Source organism: Accipiter gentilis, chromosome Z (assembly GCF_929443795.1).
Source record: "Accipiter gentilis chromosome Z, bAccGen1.1, whole genome shotgun sequence".
NCBI classification, from domain to species: domain Eukaryota; kingdom Metazoa; phylum Chordata; class Aves; order Accipitriformes; family Accipitridae; genus Astur; species Astur gentilis.
In genome coordinates, this window is record NC_064919.1 from 56,485,898 (window position 1) to 56,504,490 (window position 18,593).

Sequence of the window (18,593 nt, forward strand, 5' to 3'; positions counted from 1 at the left end):
TATCAGTGTAAAAGTATTAGTGTAGTAGGCTTTTTCTCCCCGACTTTCTTTCTGCGTTCTAAGAATTTTCCAAACTAGCATTCAATCTAATTCTTACCATTTCCTAAAACACTCTATAAAACTTGTCCATCCTACTTGTCAGTATGTTCATTTGTACGAAAGGGGAAAAATACAGAAAACTTTCTCCCAATCTTCAGGCATTTCTTGCCTACTAATAAAAAGGGTCACTGAGATATGACAGTTATTTGGTGCTTCTTTATTCTAGAAATTAAAATGTGTCTTCATTGACCATACTGCCGAGTACTATACAGTCAAATAAATATCCAAGTATTACGCTGTTAAGAGTGTTTTAGAAGTATTACATAGCAGATTCACCAACACACTCTCATTTTATGCTGGTCTAGAGACAAAAACCAGTACCAAGTGGGGAAAACATATTTTATGGTTATTTTATATCTCTCAGGCAGAAAAAATCTAACCTATGTCAATACACCATTCCTGCATAAGTGCCTCTGGGCAAAGAACAAGTGAAATTTTGAGGAACCCACTTACTTGAATGCTTACATTTAAGATTGCACTGAAGTGCTCCACTGACCCAAGGCCTTGGTTAGTTACTTATGTTCATAAATTAAGTATGGAAGGTGCAAAACAGAAAGACTTGATCACAGGTCCGAATTCACATGACAAATCAATGCCTGAATTGGAATTATAAATTAATAGCTTCAGGCTACTCTTCCTGCACAGATCACTAAAACTAATACCCCATAAATACTCCATACACTAGACAACAATTGCATTCAAACTCCCTCAAGGACCAATTACTTAAGTGTAATTGTTTTACATTAAAAAAAAATTAAAAAAAAAAAAAAATATATAAAACACACACTTCTCAGCCAAGAAAAAGCATTTAGTAAAACCCTATTAGCATTAAAATTTAAGTCACTTCCAATACTGCTGGTTTACAAAGCAGCTTCAGATATTGACAAAGGCAATGATAACTCTATGGGCTAGATTTCATTTGGAAAAAAAACAAACCTACTATGATATTTTGGAACTAGGATAATTTATTAGGCAATCCTCTGTACCAATACCTCAGGGAACTAATCCTTGTTAAATGCAATTCATACATTTTCTGTGTTTCACTTTGGACCATAATTACAGAAACAGAAACTCAACTCCAGAAGATAACCTTACAGAATAGACATCTGTCTCCTTTGCAAACATCATACCCAGTTTGCCTACTGACTCTATAGCTACACTTGAGAAGGCTACTGAGAGGTTGCACAAATGCAGCAGGAAATCCATTTTCATCTTGGCACACTTGATAATGAGAAATTATACATGCCTCTGTATCTAAGACTAAAGTTCTGTCCACTCCTTTAAGAGGTAAAATATTATATTTTAAAGCTAAGAAAGCTGTGCAATTGTAAGGTTCATCTAGAGGACAATGAGTCTTAATGATCTACACATATACCACTGTCCAGCAAATGAGGCATAAATGTTAGAGGAACTGGTTTGTATTCCCCTCTTGAAACAAAATAATGGCTGCTCTTAGATCCTGGCATTTGTAGGTGTCCACTCCAAGGCAGATAAGCACTGTTGTGAAAGATGTCAAGGGACAAGAGCCGCCAGTGGCAATAATCAGAGCTGTCACTTCTTGCCATTTCTGAACATCAACTGCTAGCCCAGAAGTTTGATAAGAGTACTGGACATTCAGGAAAAGCTTGTATTTGACCTTTCAACACCTCCCTCTCCTAAATACCTACTAAAGATCCTAAAACAGCTTTTTAAAGTTGTTTTGAGCCTTCAGGATACCACATGTTACGTAACTGCTGGAACTTTCTGTTAATTATGGGAATCAGATCTTGAAAACTGAATTTAAACAAACCAGAAGCAATGTAGATACCAGAAGAAAGGATAGAGAACACCTAGCATAGTGATACCTTTGCAACTGGTAGACAGTGCTGGTCTCTTCCAATGCTAGAAGATGAAGCACGAAAAATACAAATTCTGTACTGGATTAACTCATACTCACAAAAGAGCAAAATATTTTTTTAAAAAAAGTAAAACTCCACTCAAAAAGTAAACCAATACAGTATGGGAGTGAAAGCAATACTGCAAATTATAATACTAATGTGGCAAAAATAAACATGCCTCTGTTAACTGGTTAACAAATTCTTCTCTACCTCCTAAGGAACACCAGAAAAAAAGAGTTAACATTTCTTTCTGAAATAAGTAACAATCTTCAAGCAGAATCTGGCATCTTAAGCTCCAAAGCAAAAGAATCACAATTGCATCTACAAGTGTAATCTCCCCCTATTTCAGCATGCTTAACCTATTTATGACATTACTGAACACACCTTATATGGCTTGACTACTAATATCAGATCAAGCACATCTCACAGGATGCTGAAAGTGAACGTAAAAAACAAAGTTTTATTTTATGACACATATGAAGGAAAAATACAGCTGTGAACCCAGCAATTTTCACTAATCAAACTCTTGTCCAAGCCACTCTTTCTATTCACAATAGTTTTCTCTCTGTTTCCTTAGCTTACAAAGTAACAAAAGCAAAATGAATTTGAACTTCTGAATCATATTTAAAACACTAAAAACCATATACAAAGAAAGCCATACTGAATTCAATCTTTACACTATAATTATATCATTTAGGGATATGGCAGATTTTAGTCAACTTGAATCTAAAAACAGTTTCTAATGTTGCGTGCCGAAATATTGCTGGAAAGAAATCTCGGGGACCAATCAATGTGCATCCAAAGCCAGTATGCTTGCTCCTTCTGCTGAATTTGCTTTTTTATTGCTTAAGTGAGCAGAAATATAACTGCATTAAATACAAAAGAATAATATTACCATAAGCTAATACACCGCATTGAGAATAAGACCAAGGTTCATTATGTAAAAATTATTAGTATTTTGAATGTGACATACAGCTCACACTCTACTGTTGTACTTATTTTTCTAAACTGGAAGCCTGAGCTGTAATTTCTGGATTGATTCCCCGGTCCCCAGTACTTCTCATTGCTCAGTCCTTTAGGCATGAATTCCACAAAACCAATCATAAGGGAGACTCAGAAGTCAGACGTACATAGGGAAAGGCTTCAGAGAGACTGAAAAAAATTATAAAATTAACACCGATAGACCACACAGAAACAATTAAACTGATCATTTTTTCTGTAGAAGAAACATTTAGATCATAAAAAACCATACACATGAAGAAGCACATGCAGTAATAAAAAGAAAACACAAAACTCAAAGTCCAAGGGATCCTGTGCAAAAAAAATAATTTCTGCCAAAGGACTCTGTATTATAGCAAATCCAGAAAGTCTCTTCTAAGATTCAAGCTTCATGCTTGAATTGAATGAACAACATTCATGCTGTTGAATATGATAATATTCTGTTTGCAAAATTATGATTCTGAAATATCTGACAGTGTCGAAGAACGTTGCCTTCCAATTGTTAACAGCCTCTGATCAACTCTATTCACAGAAACTTCGTAATAGAACCCTAGTATCCGAAGGACTTCAAATATATTAATTTGAATATAAATTATCTGTATTAGAAATGGCTACAGACTACCTAACTTGTGGAAAGTGACACGATTTGTTAATTTTTCATAACAGCACTAGCACTTATTTTCTTCTTCCTCCATTTTGATTACATTTATTATTTTACTGGACCCAGATGAATTAAAATATAAACTGATGTATCAAATACACAAATCCTCCTTGTAAAGGAATAGGTGAACTCAAAAATTATGGTACCTAGAGACTACAGTATCATAGCCATTATCTGAATCACTTTTGTTCAAAAACACACAGAGGACAAGAACTGAGTAAGTATGCATGCTGAATTACATTTCTGGTAAGTCCAGAATATGGATGAAGCACCTTAATGAAGAGGAATATAGTCATTGGTACATTGATACTGATTACTTCACTGATACCCAACCACAAACATTCTTGAATATAATCAGAAAAGTCTCCTTTGACTGGCACTCATCTAACCACAGATCTTTAAGTCATATGCCAGCATGCACCAGGAAAGATAATGAGGCTTCAGTTTGCCAGTCTGCCTTAGCAGTTCTTCAATCTGTCTTGCATGTAAACATTCTGCTCTCCCAAAACCTATTGTTTGTCTTCTGGTGTTCTCACAAATGCATGCTGATGAATTACATCACAATGAGAAACAGATGTATGAAAGTAGTATCAAATTCCAGTTCCAGCTGGGAGACACCAATAACTGCCATTTCCAATAAAACTCTTAATTACTTCCTTCAATCAATAATCAGACAGGTGCTTAATAGCTACTTGAAATTATTTTAAGACAACATTTTCTTTCCTAATAAAAATACACCCTTAACTACCATAAGGACGATCATCATGTAAAGAGGAAAGACTGGAAGGTATATGACTTCTTGTTGGGATGATCCTACTTTCACACAAAATTAAGACACCAGGAAGCTGACAAACTACTGGGTAAGGCAGCAAATGAAAAGCAGAATCCTTGAGATTAACCAACCAGTGTCATCACATCATCATCTAGCCAGATTATATCATATGCAATCCATGCGTTAATAGGAATTTTACACTATGTTTTAACTATAAAGTTGAAAAAGAATCAGCAGGCAAAAGGAATATAATCTCTAATTAAAAAAGAGCAATTTCACTGCAACCTACGACATATTTAAATCTTTAATTACTTTACTATATGAATCTTAATATTAATATCATCCTTTTGGTGTAAATTACCATAACACTTTCTGAAATATGCTCTGTCTAGCCCTCAAGGTATGCAAACATACCCATATATGATACAGATCATGGGCCTAAGCTTTCTCTAATTTTCAGAAAGATGCTTAACAACTAATTGAAGTATAAGCCTGGCAAAACTGCAGCTCAGATAAAAAAGAGAGGGTATGGCTTTCCCAAACTAGTGAGATGGAAGATGCAAATCAATGAATGACTTCAGGCTTGGAACAAGGAGGGAGATGTATTGATGACCGACCAGTTAAAATTACAGCACCTAGCTCAACAATGGCTAAATTGGTGCTAACTGAAAGCATAATATTCCTTCGTTACAAGAAGAATCAATTAACAGGCATGCTGTCTCTCTCTGAAGTCAAGAAAGTTTATCTGTAGCTGTAAGAAACAGCTACTGTTGACTAGAGGTAATAACTGTGGAGAAAAAAAAAGATCAGGAAGCCCAGCAAGACTCTTGTATCATTTAAAGTATAAAATAAGAGCTCCAAGCAAAATGCAGGTACAAAGTGCAGGTAGACACTGAAGCATACAGCAATGTTGGAACCAGAAGTGTAGCCACAGAAGTCATACCAGGCCCATTCTGCACTACATACAGTATCAAAGTGTCTAAGGAGAGTACATGGAACAAACTCAATTTCTGCTAACTGAGGAGATTCTGGAGAACAGCACCTGAAAAACCTGTGCATTACAGAACTAAAATGCTACGGCAATATGAAAAAGGAATGTATTTGTTTTCCATTTTGATGGATAGTTTTGATGCACAGTTTGATAAGCTTCACAAGCCATGTTTGATAGAATAAAGTAGCTTTATTCATCAACTTTGGCTGGCTGTATATGCGATTGCTGGGTAAAGCAGATTTACTTTTTCTATTTACTTCAGACAAGCAAATCCCTATCTTGGGTAAATTTCTTAGCTTTTGTAGTCTGTCTGCACAAGATGATGGCTCTCTAAAGTTAAAGCACTCAAGTAAGCTCCCAGAAAGAGCATCTGAGAAGTTCCAAGTATTGTTTTAATATTTTTGATCACTGCAGTATCTAGTTACAGAGCACTAAAACTCATGGCTGCAGAAGTATTTACTTATTTATTTTGCACAGAACTCTGTTCTATATATCACTGTCATTTATCATCATTATTTATGGACATGCTTCTTTTTCTTCTTCTTTCTCTAATTGGTACTTCACTCTATTGCTTGAAGTGCCTGAAGGTACTGTACAGTATACAATAACATGCATATCTGCAATCTATGGTGAAGATCTGGACAAATGTATTCAAAAGGATTGCCTAACATTATGCTTCTTATTTATTCAATTTAATTAAACAATGGAATTTTGTGGTCACTACTCAGCATTAAAATAAAATAAAATAAAATTACTTAAAGTACCTCAATGTCAAACCAGAAGCCCAGTCTACGCATTCCCCGGAGGGCCATTTACCCTGCTTCCAGTTGCTTTCTGCCACTTAAAAGTAAGCAGAAAACTGCTCTAAGAAAAATTCTCAAGAATTGTTCAGCTGGGTAAACAGAGAGGAGACCTTTTGCTGCTTTCTAATGCACAAAGGCTATTTTCATTATGCCTAAAAACAGAACTATGTTTTTGTACCTTTTTTAATGTTTGTGAAAATATGGTACTTCCAACGTCTTGCACACTATTCACTACCTGCAAACCTGCACGCTACTTAGATACAGTTAGAAGCAGATATAGAGATATGAGACATGTAGAGGATACATGCATCAAAATCAGCTTTTACATTATTATTTTAAATCAATAGACTAAAAATGATTTACCAAAACTACAGGGAAAGACAGGTTCTTTCTTTCCATATGAAACTAAGCAGAAGCCTAGAAATCAAGACACATGTAAACTCTCTTGATAAGCTTTTGATGATACCCAGAAGTCAGTAGCCTTTTTCTTGAATGAGAACTATAGTATCTTAAGACAATGACTCCCAAATGTACAATGTCTATCAAAAAACAGACAACAGGGAAAAAGTGGTTTTAAAGCAGTATAGGGGACTAGGGCTTACACCTAAGATTTGTATTCAAAGGATTCTTATGTCACTTCTATCTACAACTGCTGAATTAAAAACTTGTTCTTAAACACAACTGCTATGTGTTCTAAAAAGGAATATCTGATTGGCAAATATACTTCTTTTAAATGACGTCTTACTGTTCAGAGCTTTTTGCAAAGACAGATTCAATGTTTTTAGAAGAATTTGAGTGAAAACAGGCAAAAAGTACATGACCTGTCTGTGGCTTCGGAGGCCTCACTGTTTACATTCCCATGCAGAAAGAAATTATTTCATCTTGGTTGCTTTTGCAAATATCTATATACATGGTGTCTCATAATCACAGAAAAAGATCATCATAAAAATATAATAAATACTACACTCACCTTCATCACTAGTTGCTTGCTGTTTAACCAAAGTCATTGGAGATCTAGCTGGGGGTTTATTTAGTGGATGACGCCAACTCTTAGATACTTTCTTTCTTTCAACTTCCACTGACTGAAAAGGAAAAAACGAAAACTAATTTAGTATGTAATTCTGCAAAGTTAATTTTGATGAACAAAACCATTCTTCTGTAGACGAGCACAGATGTCAATTCTGTAAATACTATCAGGGTACTTGAAGCACCTTTAGTGAACCAATAAAACATTTGTCTCTAATTCAGAATATACACTTTAATCAAAAAAGAGTAATCCTTGTCAAACACAAATGGTCTGAGGTGTAAGTTACTGCAGCCCTTCCCAAATTACAGAGCATAAATCCTCATTTGCTCAGGTGACGTCTGAGAGAAAGAACAGCCCAAACAATTCTGCAGAACCAGAAGTACAATACAGCCACTAAACGTGGCTGGGAAAATGAGGCAGAAACCCGCTGACATCATTTGTGAAAGAGTGTAAAATTCCTGTGGAAGTAAAAAAACTATCTGGAGTTTAGGTAAGAAATTAAGAGTCCTGATAGGAAATTAACATGTTTATTTGGGATATGAGGAAATTCTTTCCTCCCTCAAGCAACCTTATGTACTACAGCTTGAAGTTATCCAAGCTTCAAGAACTAAAGCCAATGCTACAAACTCTAGAAGCACAGCTTTCACAACTCTGTATTTGAGTGCCAGTGGGGCAATCACAAAGTAAAAAGCTGCTGATGGTATCTGGAGGTTCAGGAGCACAGGAAAGGCAAGCACACTGGCAGAAGGGTGGGAAGGACAGTCTCACACAATTCCTATGGACCACAGCTCCTCAAGACCCTGAATCTAACCTAGCAGGTTACACACACGCCCCTTTACTGATTTGAGGGTTGAAAATTACTATTATAAAATGGGAAGTAAATCACAAAACAACTTCATATTTACTGTGATAAGCAGAGGGAGGAAGATGTGGTTAAAGCACTGGACAGGTTTATGACCTAGAAAAAGTTACCAACTAAGTAAAAAGGGAAAGAAGATCAGACTTTTTAATTGCATCTGTACAACACACTTCTTCACTTAAAAGAGAAAGAAAGAGTATGCAATTATACTGGAGAATATCTGAAACCTCATGTACAAATGGCTGAAAGGCATAGAAAGAGATAAATATAATCTCTGCTACGTGATGATTATAACACTGAGATGTTTACAGTGCTCATTATTATTACAGCAGAAGGGTTGGAGCCCAGATTACTAAAACTCACAACAAAAAATCATTAGTGCACAGTTCATGTCTGTGAAAGGGTCAGCATGATTTTAATTTGGCTTCTAAAATATATTTCCCACTAAGTCTGGCGATCTGACAGTGGATTTCCTGCTCTCACTCTGCCAAACTGGGATTGAACTCACAACTCAGAAAGCCCCTGTGACCACCACCACAGCTTAATTTTTCATCATGCTTCCTAAAGTCAGCTGCCCACCCTTCACAGCAGAATAGCAAGACTAAAAAAAGACTGTAAGTTTGAATGTGCCCCAATGAGAAAACATTATTAAATCTATTTAAAAATTAAAAAGCATATTCCTTTTATGAGAGGGATTTTTCTTCAAGTGTTTCCTTTACATGTTTTATGCCATTTCCAAAATCCAAGAACAGCAGGTTTCAGACCCTGAAATCTGTATAATCCTTCTATAGCCATGTCTTGAAGATTCACTTTCTCCAACTTCAATACTATGGATACAGTTTCAACTAAAGCAAGGAAGTCCATAAGATTTTTACAAACTATGTGAGATAATATAATGGAATGAAAGGAAACTTTGTTTCCACCTAACTCAATGCAGAGATGCTCCTCAGCTATGCTTCATCCACTTCTTCATTTGAGAAGGGCATCAGTCCAAAAATACGTTACCATGTGCTTCCACACTGATATGTTCTGCCCTTAGATAGTAAGTCTCTCAGAATCAACCCATTCTGCTGACATTTTACTAGCACACTGTTAAGTCTCCTTAATAATCGGTCAAAACAGCAATTTTTTTTGAAACACAAGTAGGTGATAGCAAATACAGTACTCATCTCTAATAATTTCAATTTCACATCAACAGCAATAATTAAAACTGATAGCCTTGCTCATACTGGCAGGCAGCAAACATAGGAATAGCTTAAAAATAGTTGCTGACAGTTCAGATTTACAGATATAAAGTGAAATTACTAGGTATCTAAAATCAGAAGGAAAATACGTCAACAAGCCAGCTCCAGAAACATCCTACTTTTGGATCCAAATTCCCACCCTTGCCTGAACACTTCAAAACATGTTCAAATTAGCATCTTATTAAAATCATGCATATTGTTAAGTGCTTTAATATGGATATCAGGTCTTATTAGAAACATGTTCATTCACATTTCATTAAATCAGGAATATATTACTATAACGATGTAATTTGCTTCACATACACTCAATGTTTCCATGCCATCTTCTTCATCCTTTTTTACAACGGGCACTTCTCCATGTTCCAAGCTATTTCCACAACTTTCTAAGTTGCTCACATCATCTTCTATCAGGACATTTTCCTCCTTATCTGGGTTTTCTGCTTCAGAAGCTTGTCCCTCGGACTTACGGTATGGTATGGATGAAACAGACTGATTCTGAGATTTCAAACTCTCTTCTTTTCTACAGATATCAGAAGCGGGTATGTGGGCCACAGAATCTTCAAATGTAAAGAGAGGATGATTGTAATCTGTCCTGTCCTCATCTTCCATTTTTGTTTTCTCTAGTACAGGAACAGGGCTCAAATACGAGTCTGAATGGATGCTTCCTATAGATCAAGAATATGATTTGTTAATAAATCTCACTTTATACCACTATATTTCATTTCAAAATGATCTGAGGTATTGAAATTCAAACCATGCTTCCTCATTCAGAAATCATACAGAAAAGTATTTGGTAGAAGGGCATATGCAACTGTGGAGTATAGCTTTGATCAAAGAATAAATTAAATATAAATGTTTTGAGTTTGAAGTGTGAAATACAGTTTTAATCATTTAATTGATATTTTATATTTTATATTTGTATTACAAAAGGTCTTCATGTCATTCAAAATAATCAATATTCATGTAGCTTGTTTACTCTGACAGCCCACAGGCACTTTGACTAGTTGGAAAAAAAAATATAAAAGTTTGGTATATTGAACTTTATACTCTGCATTTACACCTATTATGCCTGTTTTTAAAATGACAATAAACAAGATGAAAGGTTTATAATTAGGAAGATGTATTTGAAATAGATACCAAGCATGTTTTGAAAACAGCAGCACCGGTCTAAAAATGAAAAGCAATTAGCATAATTTCATATTTCAGTGATGCTGAAGGGTGAAATTGTGTGGACTTTATCAAAATTCTTCATCTGCTGATGCTTGCATGGGGTAGACAGAACAATGGGTTAGAGAGGTCACCCAAAAAAAACTGTTCCTGAAGAACTCTATGGCACACACCACAGTGAATTTTGATTCAGCAGCAGGTCCAAGGCATTAAAGAAAACTGCCTTTGTAAAGTCCCTCCCCATTCTTTCTTTACAATGGTTATTTGAACTTGCTTGTCTGTAAAATTCCCTCTTCAGGTCAAATGAATATAAAATTTAGTATTACAAAGCCTATCCAATATTAAAACATAATCTCCAGGTATGAAGAGTACTGCCTCAATTGAGCATAACGGACATACTAGCCAGAGATAATGCAAGGTAAACAACCATCTCCAACATGAGTACTGGAGCTTCCACCATCATATCTAAAGAGGTCCTTTTCCCTACAAAGTTCTAGGCACCACCTCTTAATAGCACAAAGGAAAGAGGACAGGTCTCCACTCTTCTCTGCTTTTCCTTCCCTTGTCAATGAACAGAGAATGGCTGCTAACTAAATACTAGTCCCTCAATAGTCATGAACACTCCAAACCTCTATTAAAAGTTGGGGGAAGCTGTAGAGGAATACCACCTTTTAAAGAAAAAGATCATTAGAACAGACCTGGAAAGGCTTTGACAGAGCACCAACTAATTTGTACACAGTAATTTCTAAGCCTCCATATTGGAATACTGTCTTTGTTATGTTTATATGGATCAATCCTGGTGTTTACCATCTCCAAATAACCACTAACATAACCATTAATGTTCACAATCAGGGAAATACTCTATACACAATTTGCAAGTAAATTTTCAGTATCAATATAAACCCAAATGGGACTGCTCACAACCTTAAAATCACAGTTTGCCTTTCTGAACAGGAATGTGAAACTACACCTGAACTACAATTAAATGTGAAACAGAAGAAATAAAGTCCAGAACAGACCAAGTCTATTAGTATAAAATAGCTGTGGGGAAAAAAAAACCCAACATCTTTGGCTTGACATGGCCTTTATAACTTGCATTATCAGACAGCTCAACAGGAGGTGATAAGAAGTCTCAAAATAGAGCATTTTTGTGCAAAAGTATACATCATTTCTAATATGCAACATTCTTCATGAAAATACATGTGGCATACTACAAGCATATGTGTTCTGTACTGTTTACCTAAGTGTTAAGAGATTCTGTATCATTTCCATATCAAAAAAATTTTGCTGTAAAACGTATCACTCTATTGAAGAAATAAAATTTACAAAACCGCATCCTTTTTGCCCCTTTAAAAAACACTTCATTAAAATAGCTTAGGTGATATTACTGTCAGCTCAGAATATTAATTTTGGCATTTTCTCACTCTTACTGAATATCAATCTTCTCTGCGTAACTTTATACCTAAGTATTTTAGTATGCTACTTAGGATAATACTATGCTTTAACATCCACTGATTTGTGGCATTAGAGTATCAACAGCCTACAACTTACATGTGAAATACCATCAGTCCTTATCTCACCTGCAACCTTGACATTATCCAATAAATGTTGATCCAGCTGCATTCTACTATGGTTTTCTTCTTCCCCAGAAGGCACTCCTGTGTTTACCAGTCTCACTTTTTTCCCAGGTTCTTCACTGACCTTGAAGCCATCAGTAGCTGGTTCAGTTGCTATGATTTCTGCACCAGCTACCTTAGCAGATACTCTCTTGTCCTCTGGAGTTTTAAGCTTTTTAGATCGTGATCTGGTGTGCTGGAAGCTGTTATAAGAGATATTGCTGTCAGAGTAGAATGTCTGTCTTGGATAAGATAAAAAGTTTACCAATATGTATGTCCCTTTCACCTGCTTAAAGTGGTAAAAAACTGACAATTTTTCATCTTTTTGTGTTGAGATAGTGTTTACAATTTATTAAGTGATAGATTAACAATTGATTGGATTTAACCTTCTAATCGTGTATCACCATTCTATGGAAAAGTTATTAGACTGTAAAAGTAAAATAACATTAAGTAACTATTACTTAACCAGCATCCAAACTACTTTTTAATGAATCATTCTTTTGAACCTGAAAGAAAATAACTCTTATAAAAGTAATGAAGAAAAACTTGTCAGCTACACTACATTCGAGTGGTATTTCCAAACCCCAATGCTAATAAAGCATTAGTCTGAATACCCTTGTAAAATCAGATCTGTTTAGATATCTTGGAAGTTTTTGTATGCATTTTAACAGAAACAACAAGCATCTGAAAGGAAAAATTCTGATCATCAAATATTTTGAATGGCTACAATATCAAGTAATACATTTAACAATGCTGTGTAAAAAACAAAGTTGAAATTAAAACTTCAGCATAAGTTTTTGCACCCTCAGAAGTAGAAGGGAAAGGTTAAAGCAGGAGAAATGGCACCCTCTGTCAGAAACTGGTTTGCAATTTATGTGCTTAGGATAAAAGTAACAGGAGCTTAGACCAGTTTCAAATTCAACTGTGTGACATGGGAGGAAATTTTTATGTGCTTCATCACACATCAGGTTTCAAAACTCGTAACACGCTAGTCATAAAAGCCCAACTACAGCAGGTAAAACAAGAGGTTTACAAATGTCTTGCATCTTAGACTATACACTTCTCCAGAAAAACATTTTGCTTGCTCTTACACTTTATCCTATATCCACCAATATATACCTTTCAATACCTTCTCTAAGTAATTTCCAGAAAATTTGCCAAAGTATGAGAGGCCCATCAGTTCACACTGTAATATAACTGCAAGTATTATTTACATGCAGTCATAGGATGTTCTATTGTAGCAAAGTATTTCAGCCATAAACTTCAAAGTTAAGCTCTCCCTGTCACTATATTCATTAAGATTTCCACAGACAGTATTTTTGTTTTCACTCTGCTGGACTTGTATTATTCCCATAATCAGAATGATGACAATTTCAGTCAACACATTACACTCAAAATGAAGCTGAATAAACATTTTATCTTCCCTTCGCAATACGCATTGTTACTATGCCTGAACAAAAGCCAACTCAAGAATTACACAGCATTGGAATTGTGTTTATTAGCGAAGTACACAAAATCAGCCCACATGTTCCTATGATAAAACTTTCAACAAGATTATTATAAAGTCTTTGCTTTTAGTTAAAATTGGCTACCCGTAAGGGTAATACCAAATGAATCACTGATGGTCCAAGCGTGAATTTGCAGTTATGCTGTACAATATATACAGTAAAACTTACTACAGGGCAAAATGGCATTCAACTAGCTAAACAACAGAAATATTCTCTTTGTGTGTCCAGGTTAATATTATACATATACTAACAAATTGGCTGTCTAGCTGTGTCACTGGCTGTCTTCAAGAACTGATTCTACCCCACAAACTATTCTTACTCAGAACAAAGCCAATGTTATATTTCTCAGTTATAAAGTTCCACTACAGTGGCAGTTGGTCCTCTTCTTTACAAGTTGATTTGCCTATAATTTTCCTCAAGAAATACATTAACTTACAAATAGAATGAGGAAATTCAGTTTAAGAACAAGTTAAAAAGATAACTACATTGTAAAATTATTTGAAGGAGGAAAAAGTTCTTAAAAAAATCCAGCACTATCTTTAACCCAGCAAACTGCATTCCACAGTAAGTAGATACCAACAAAACCACCCACCCTAGGCTAGAAATTAAGTAGATCTTTATTAGACAATGAAGAAGAAAATCCATAATGATCCTGATAAGTGAGACAGGAAAGCATTAGTGTACAAAAAATGTTTGTGCAATGCAAACAAAAAACGCAATACGCACCAAGAAAAAAGATGCAGCTATGAAACTGCTTTAATAGGTCAAAGCTTTGATAGCTTCAGTGGCAAGATAAGAAACTTTTCTCCTAATTTTCTTAGTGGTGTCAACACCAACAACTGAGATTTAGGCCTTCCTTATGCCAAATTATGATTTGTGATTGACCTGTGGTAGACACAGGGAGGTTTCAGCTGCAGCACTGTGAGAGTGTGCCAAATAGACCATGGTATCTCCTTGGAGTTACCTGGGAGTGAGGGCTAAAACTATTGCTAGAGACTTCACACAGCGGTTGGGATTCTGCCACAGCTTCATGATACGTTTTTCCAACTTCTCCCTTGTCTTTTGGTTGCAGATGTCGCTAGAAACAATAGTAAATATCCACACCTTGAAAATTTTAATGAAATAATCTCTACTAAAGAAAGATTCCAAATACCACACTGGAATGCATTTTGATGCTCTCCATACTCAGTAACTTTAGCTATACACATAACTTGTAAGTTGAATTAATTTTTCATAGTCATTCTGAAAAAAAACCACTTCCTTGTCCCCAAGTTCATCTTAATGCAGAAAACAGAAAAACAAACTTTGTCTAAAGTAAATTAATTAAAATAAAACATCTGATAAAGTGGCAAAAAAAAAAAGAAACAAAAAGGAAACTGACATCATATTAAAGACAATTAAATGGAGGATAAAGAAACATAAATACCACCTGGGAAAGTTCTTTATTTTCTTTCTTCTCTGTAGCCAGGTCTTTACTTCAGGTGTTGATTCAGGAGTTGGTTTTGTATGATCAATGGCATAGATATCCTTTCCTTGTTTCCACAGCTGGTATCTGTCTGGTTGAAACTTCTTCACAAAGATGTCCATGGATATTGACACCATGTCTTTCCTACAAGTGCACTGCAAGAGAAGACAGGAATTTATAAGTGACAAGTAAAGGAATATGCTGCAGTTCACAGTACAGAAAGTCTAAAATATAAATTCCCCATGTGAAAATTTACTTTAATCAAATTTTTCCTTTTTTGCCTCTTCCTCGCTTCTTTGCGGGGGAGAAGATCATTCAGGAGAAGATACTATCTGAACAAATGTAACACACTAGGATTCCACAAAGGTACTTATGGACAGTCCATTGTTTGATTAACTCCTACAGGTTTAGACCAAAAAGAAACTATAGGATTTCTTTTTGCTCTATTAGCTGTTCCTGATAGTTTTAAGCCAATACCATGTCAAATGCAGAGACTGCATGTAACTTTAGCGGCATCATAATTTTCTTTTTAAAAATAACTCATGTAGTATCCACCTGACCCAAAGGTCTTTACAGGCATATACACAGTCCTAGCTTTTAACTCTTCAAAACAAAATGCATATGAGTACTATATCAAGTTACAGTTTTGCCCACGTTTTTCTACAAGGAGGAATAAACAAGCAAGAAAGCAGAGTATTATGTTTAAGGTCTAGAAAAGTTTGTTATAAACACGTAACCTGACCTTCTGTGCAATGCAGACTAAAATCTCATGCAGTACTTTCCTCATCAACTTTGCTCTAGTCCCTGATTTTAGTCCTCCCAAAGAATTTTACGTGGCTTTTCTTTACAAATTATGCATATGAGTGGAATATTTTAGACTTATTTGAATAAACTTTTAATGGTGATCATGAAAATACAGAGGAGTCTTCACTTGGAATACTGTAGATGCTGAGACAATTTTCAGACTAAAGTTACTGCACCTAATGCTCCAAAATACTTAGTATTAGGAGACTGAAATAAGTAAATCAATATGCCTACAGCACATAAACTATTGTGGTGGGTTAACTTTGGCTGACTGCCAGGAGCCCACCAACCTGCTCTGTCATTCCGCCTCCTCAGCAGGACAGGGGGAGAAAATAAGATGAAAAAGCTCATGGGTTGAGATAAGGACAGGGAGGTAGCTGACCAATTACCATTGCAGATTCAACTTGAGAAAATTAAATTAATTTATTGCCAATTAATAACAGATCAGGATAGTGAGAAATAAAAACAAAACTAAAACCAGTTCCCCTCACCCCCCATTCTTCCCAGGCTCAACTTCACCCCTGACTCTAGTGTCTGTTTCTCTCACATTTTCCTCACTCCTCCCTCTCACAGCTGCTGCTCAGTGTTTTTTACCCTTTCTTAAATATGCCATCACAGAGGCACGACCAGAGTCGCTGATGGGCTTAGCTTTGGGCAACAGTGGGTTCATTTTGGAGCCAGCTAAACCTGGTTCTGACATGTGCAACTCCTGATCCCTTCTTACAGAAGCCACTGCTGCAGCCCCCCTACACTACCAAAACCTTGCCATGTAAATCCAGTGCAATTATTCAGATTAAAAACAAATTCACTGGCTAAAACATACAGTCTGAAATGGAAAAACTTTTTAAGAACTTAGTGTTATAGTTAAATGAGTCAGTTAAAGGGCAAATTTGAGACAGTATTTTCTTTCAGGTGAACAAAGATATAGATAGATAGATAGATAGATAGATAGATAGATAGATAAAAAAATCCTGGTAAATGCATGTCCTGGGTTTCTGGTTTGCTACAGCTAGTTTTTTCACCCCTTTTAAACAAGCAGGGTGTTTAATCATAGAAAAGTTGAAACACTAGGGACTGAATGCAACTTTTCTACTAGCTAGCTTTTTGTGCACTGTATACAAATTTCTTTACTTGCTATTTCCACCTATCATTTCTAGTCCACCCTCCTTCCTCCTGAAAATCTTAAGATATATAATGAAAAGAAGGCATCCGAGATGTATTAAAAATGCTTTACTTTCAATATGTTCAACATCAGTATGCTGTATATTCACAACACTGCCCTCTAATTGAGGATGGAATGGAAAGAAGAAAACTGTAATTTTATGCAGCTGTCTTTAATGATAGTTTTTACCCAAAATATGATTAGAATTTTCCTTTTTCAAACAACATGTATATATGTACATAAACACACATACTGTGAAAGACTTAACCTTATTTGAAATAGTGTGTCTGATTTAGAGTCATTGATCAGTCACAATGACCAGCAGCAGAAATGCAATTAAGATACTTCTGTGTACTGCAAAGGTGCGTAGATGGTCCACTGTTCTATTTTTAACTTTTAAAAATGAAATTTGTAACACAAAGACAACCAGCACTCGATTTTCTCTCCATTTACTCACAAAATCCTTTCCTATTCAAGTCATGTTGCTATACATTGATTAGAAATGTTGTTAAACCCAAAATTTAGAGGATTACTGTTTTTCCTGTTAGACACCAACACTTCCACTGGTTTGGAAGAAAATAATTATTTAAGTCAGCATTGAAGTATCAAGGAAGAAAACATATCAAGAAATAAAATTTATTCTTTGATGGAATGATAATAATATATGAAAAGACTCAAAATAAGTTATGTCTAAATGAGGCACAGAATTTCTCTTTCAGTAATCTTTGATCAGTTTCCACTAGATTCTTATAGAACTACTGCAAATGATTTTAGAAAAACAGGCACGTGTTGGAAATATAATAGAACTTTTTGGAAGTTTTAAAAATTTTAAAATCATACACTTCTGAGTAAAAATTAATGGAGAACCTTCATGCTCAACAGAATTACTGCTTGCCTGAAAATACAGAAGACAGGCTTCTAGGCACCAAAGAGTGGAATTATTTGAAAGTAACCTATCAGACAACAACAGCACGTATGTTCTGAAAACAATTTCTACTCATATTCCCTAAAATGAGCCAGGAAAAAAAGTAATAATCTGTTGCTTTGATAAATAAGCTGGAAGATTTTTTTTGTTCTTCTTGGTGGTGGTGGCAGCAATGGTTTTTAATGTTTTTTCTTCATTTCCCATTTGACTGACTTGTAGCTGACAGTTATATGGCTTCCTGCTCTCAAGACAAAAAAGTGACTGAAAGATTCTCTCTAAAGCAAAACTAAATGTCATTCTGTTGAAGAAGCCTCCAGGGACAGACACAAAAGGGACATGCCACTGTCTGCTGAAATACAGTGGTACTTTCATGGACCACAATAATTTTGGAAGCATCTTTTAGTATCTTTAAAAGTAAATGCAAAATCAAAGTTGTTGGATCACCATGTAAAATACAACTGATGTTGCCATAGAAAAACATCACAACCTTTGCATTGCAAAGAATTATTTTCTATATGCGCTAGAATTAGTCTGATGCATATCCTTCAATCAAAGATTAGTATGACAATCAGAATACTTAAGTGAACAGAACTCTCTCAATTCTTTGATATTAC

The 18,593-nt window shown here is 35.4% G+C and overlaps 1 protein-coding gene across 5 annotated transcripts in view; it reads right to left on the reverse strand.

The window, feature by feature from the left end:
* KDM4C (lysine demethylase 4C) overlaps positions 1-18,593 on the reverse strand; it is a 271,034-nt gene that overhangs the window by 115,679 nt on the left and 136,762 nt on the right. For all 5 annotated transcript variants that reach the window (XM_049794708.1, XM_049794709.1, XM_049794710.1 and 2 more), the window contains exons 9-12: positions 15,053-15,243; positions 12,080-12,318; positions 9,636-9,997; positions 7,173-7,284 (exon numbers count right to left, since the gene is read on the reverse strand). In XM_049794708.1, the coding sequence (XP_049650665.1) occupies positions 7,173-7,284; positions 9,636-9,997; positions 12,080-12,318; positions 15,053-15,243 (904 nt within the window). The remainder of the gene's footprint in view (positions 1-7,172; positions 7,285-9,635; positions 9,998-12,079; positions 12,319-15,052; positions 15,244-18,593) is intronic.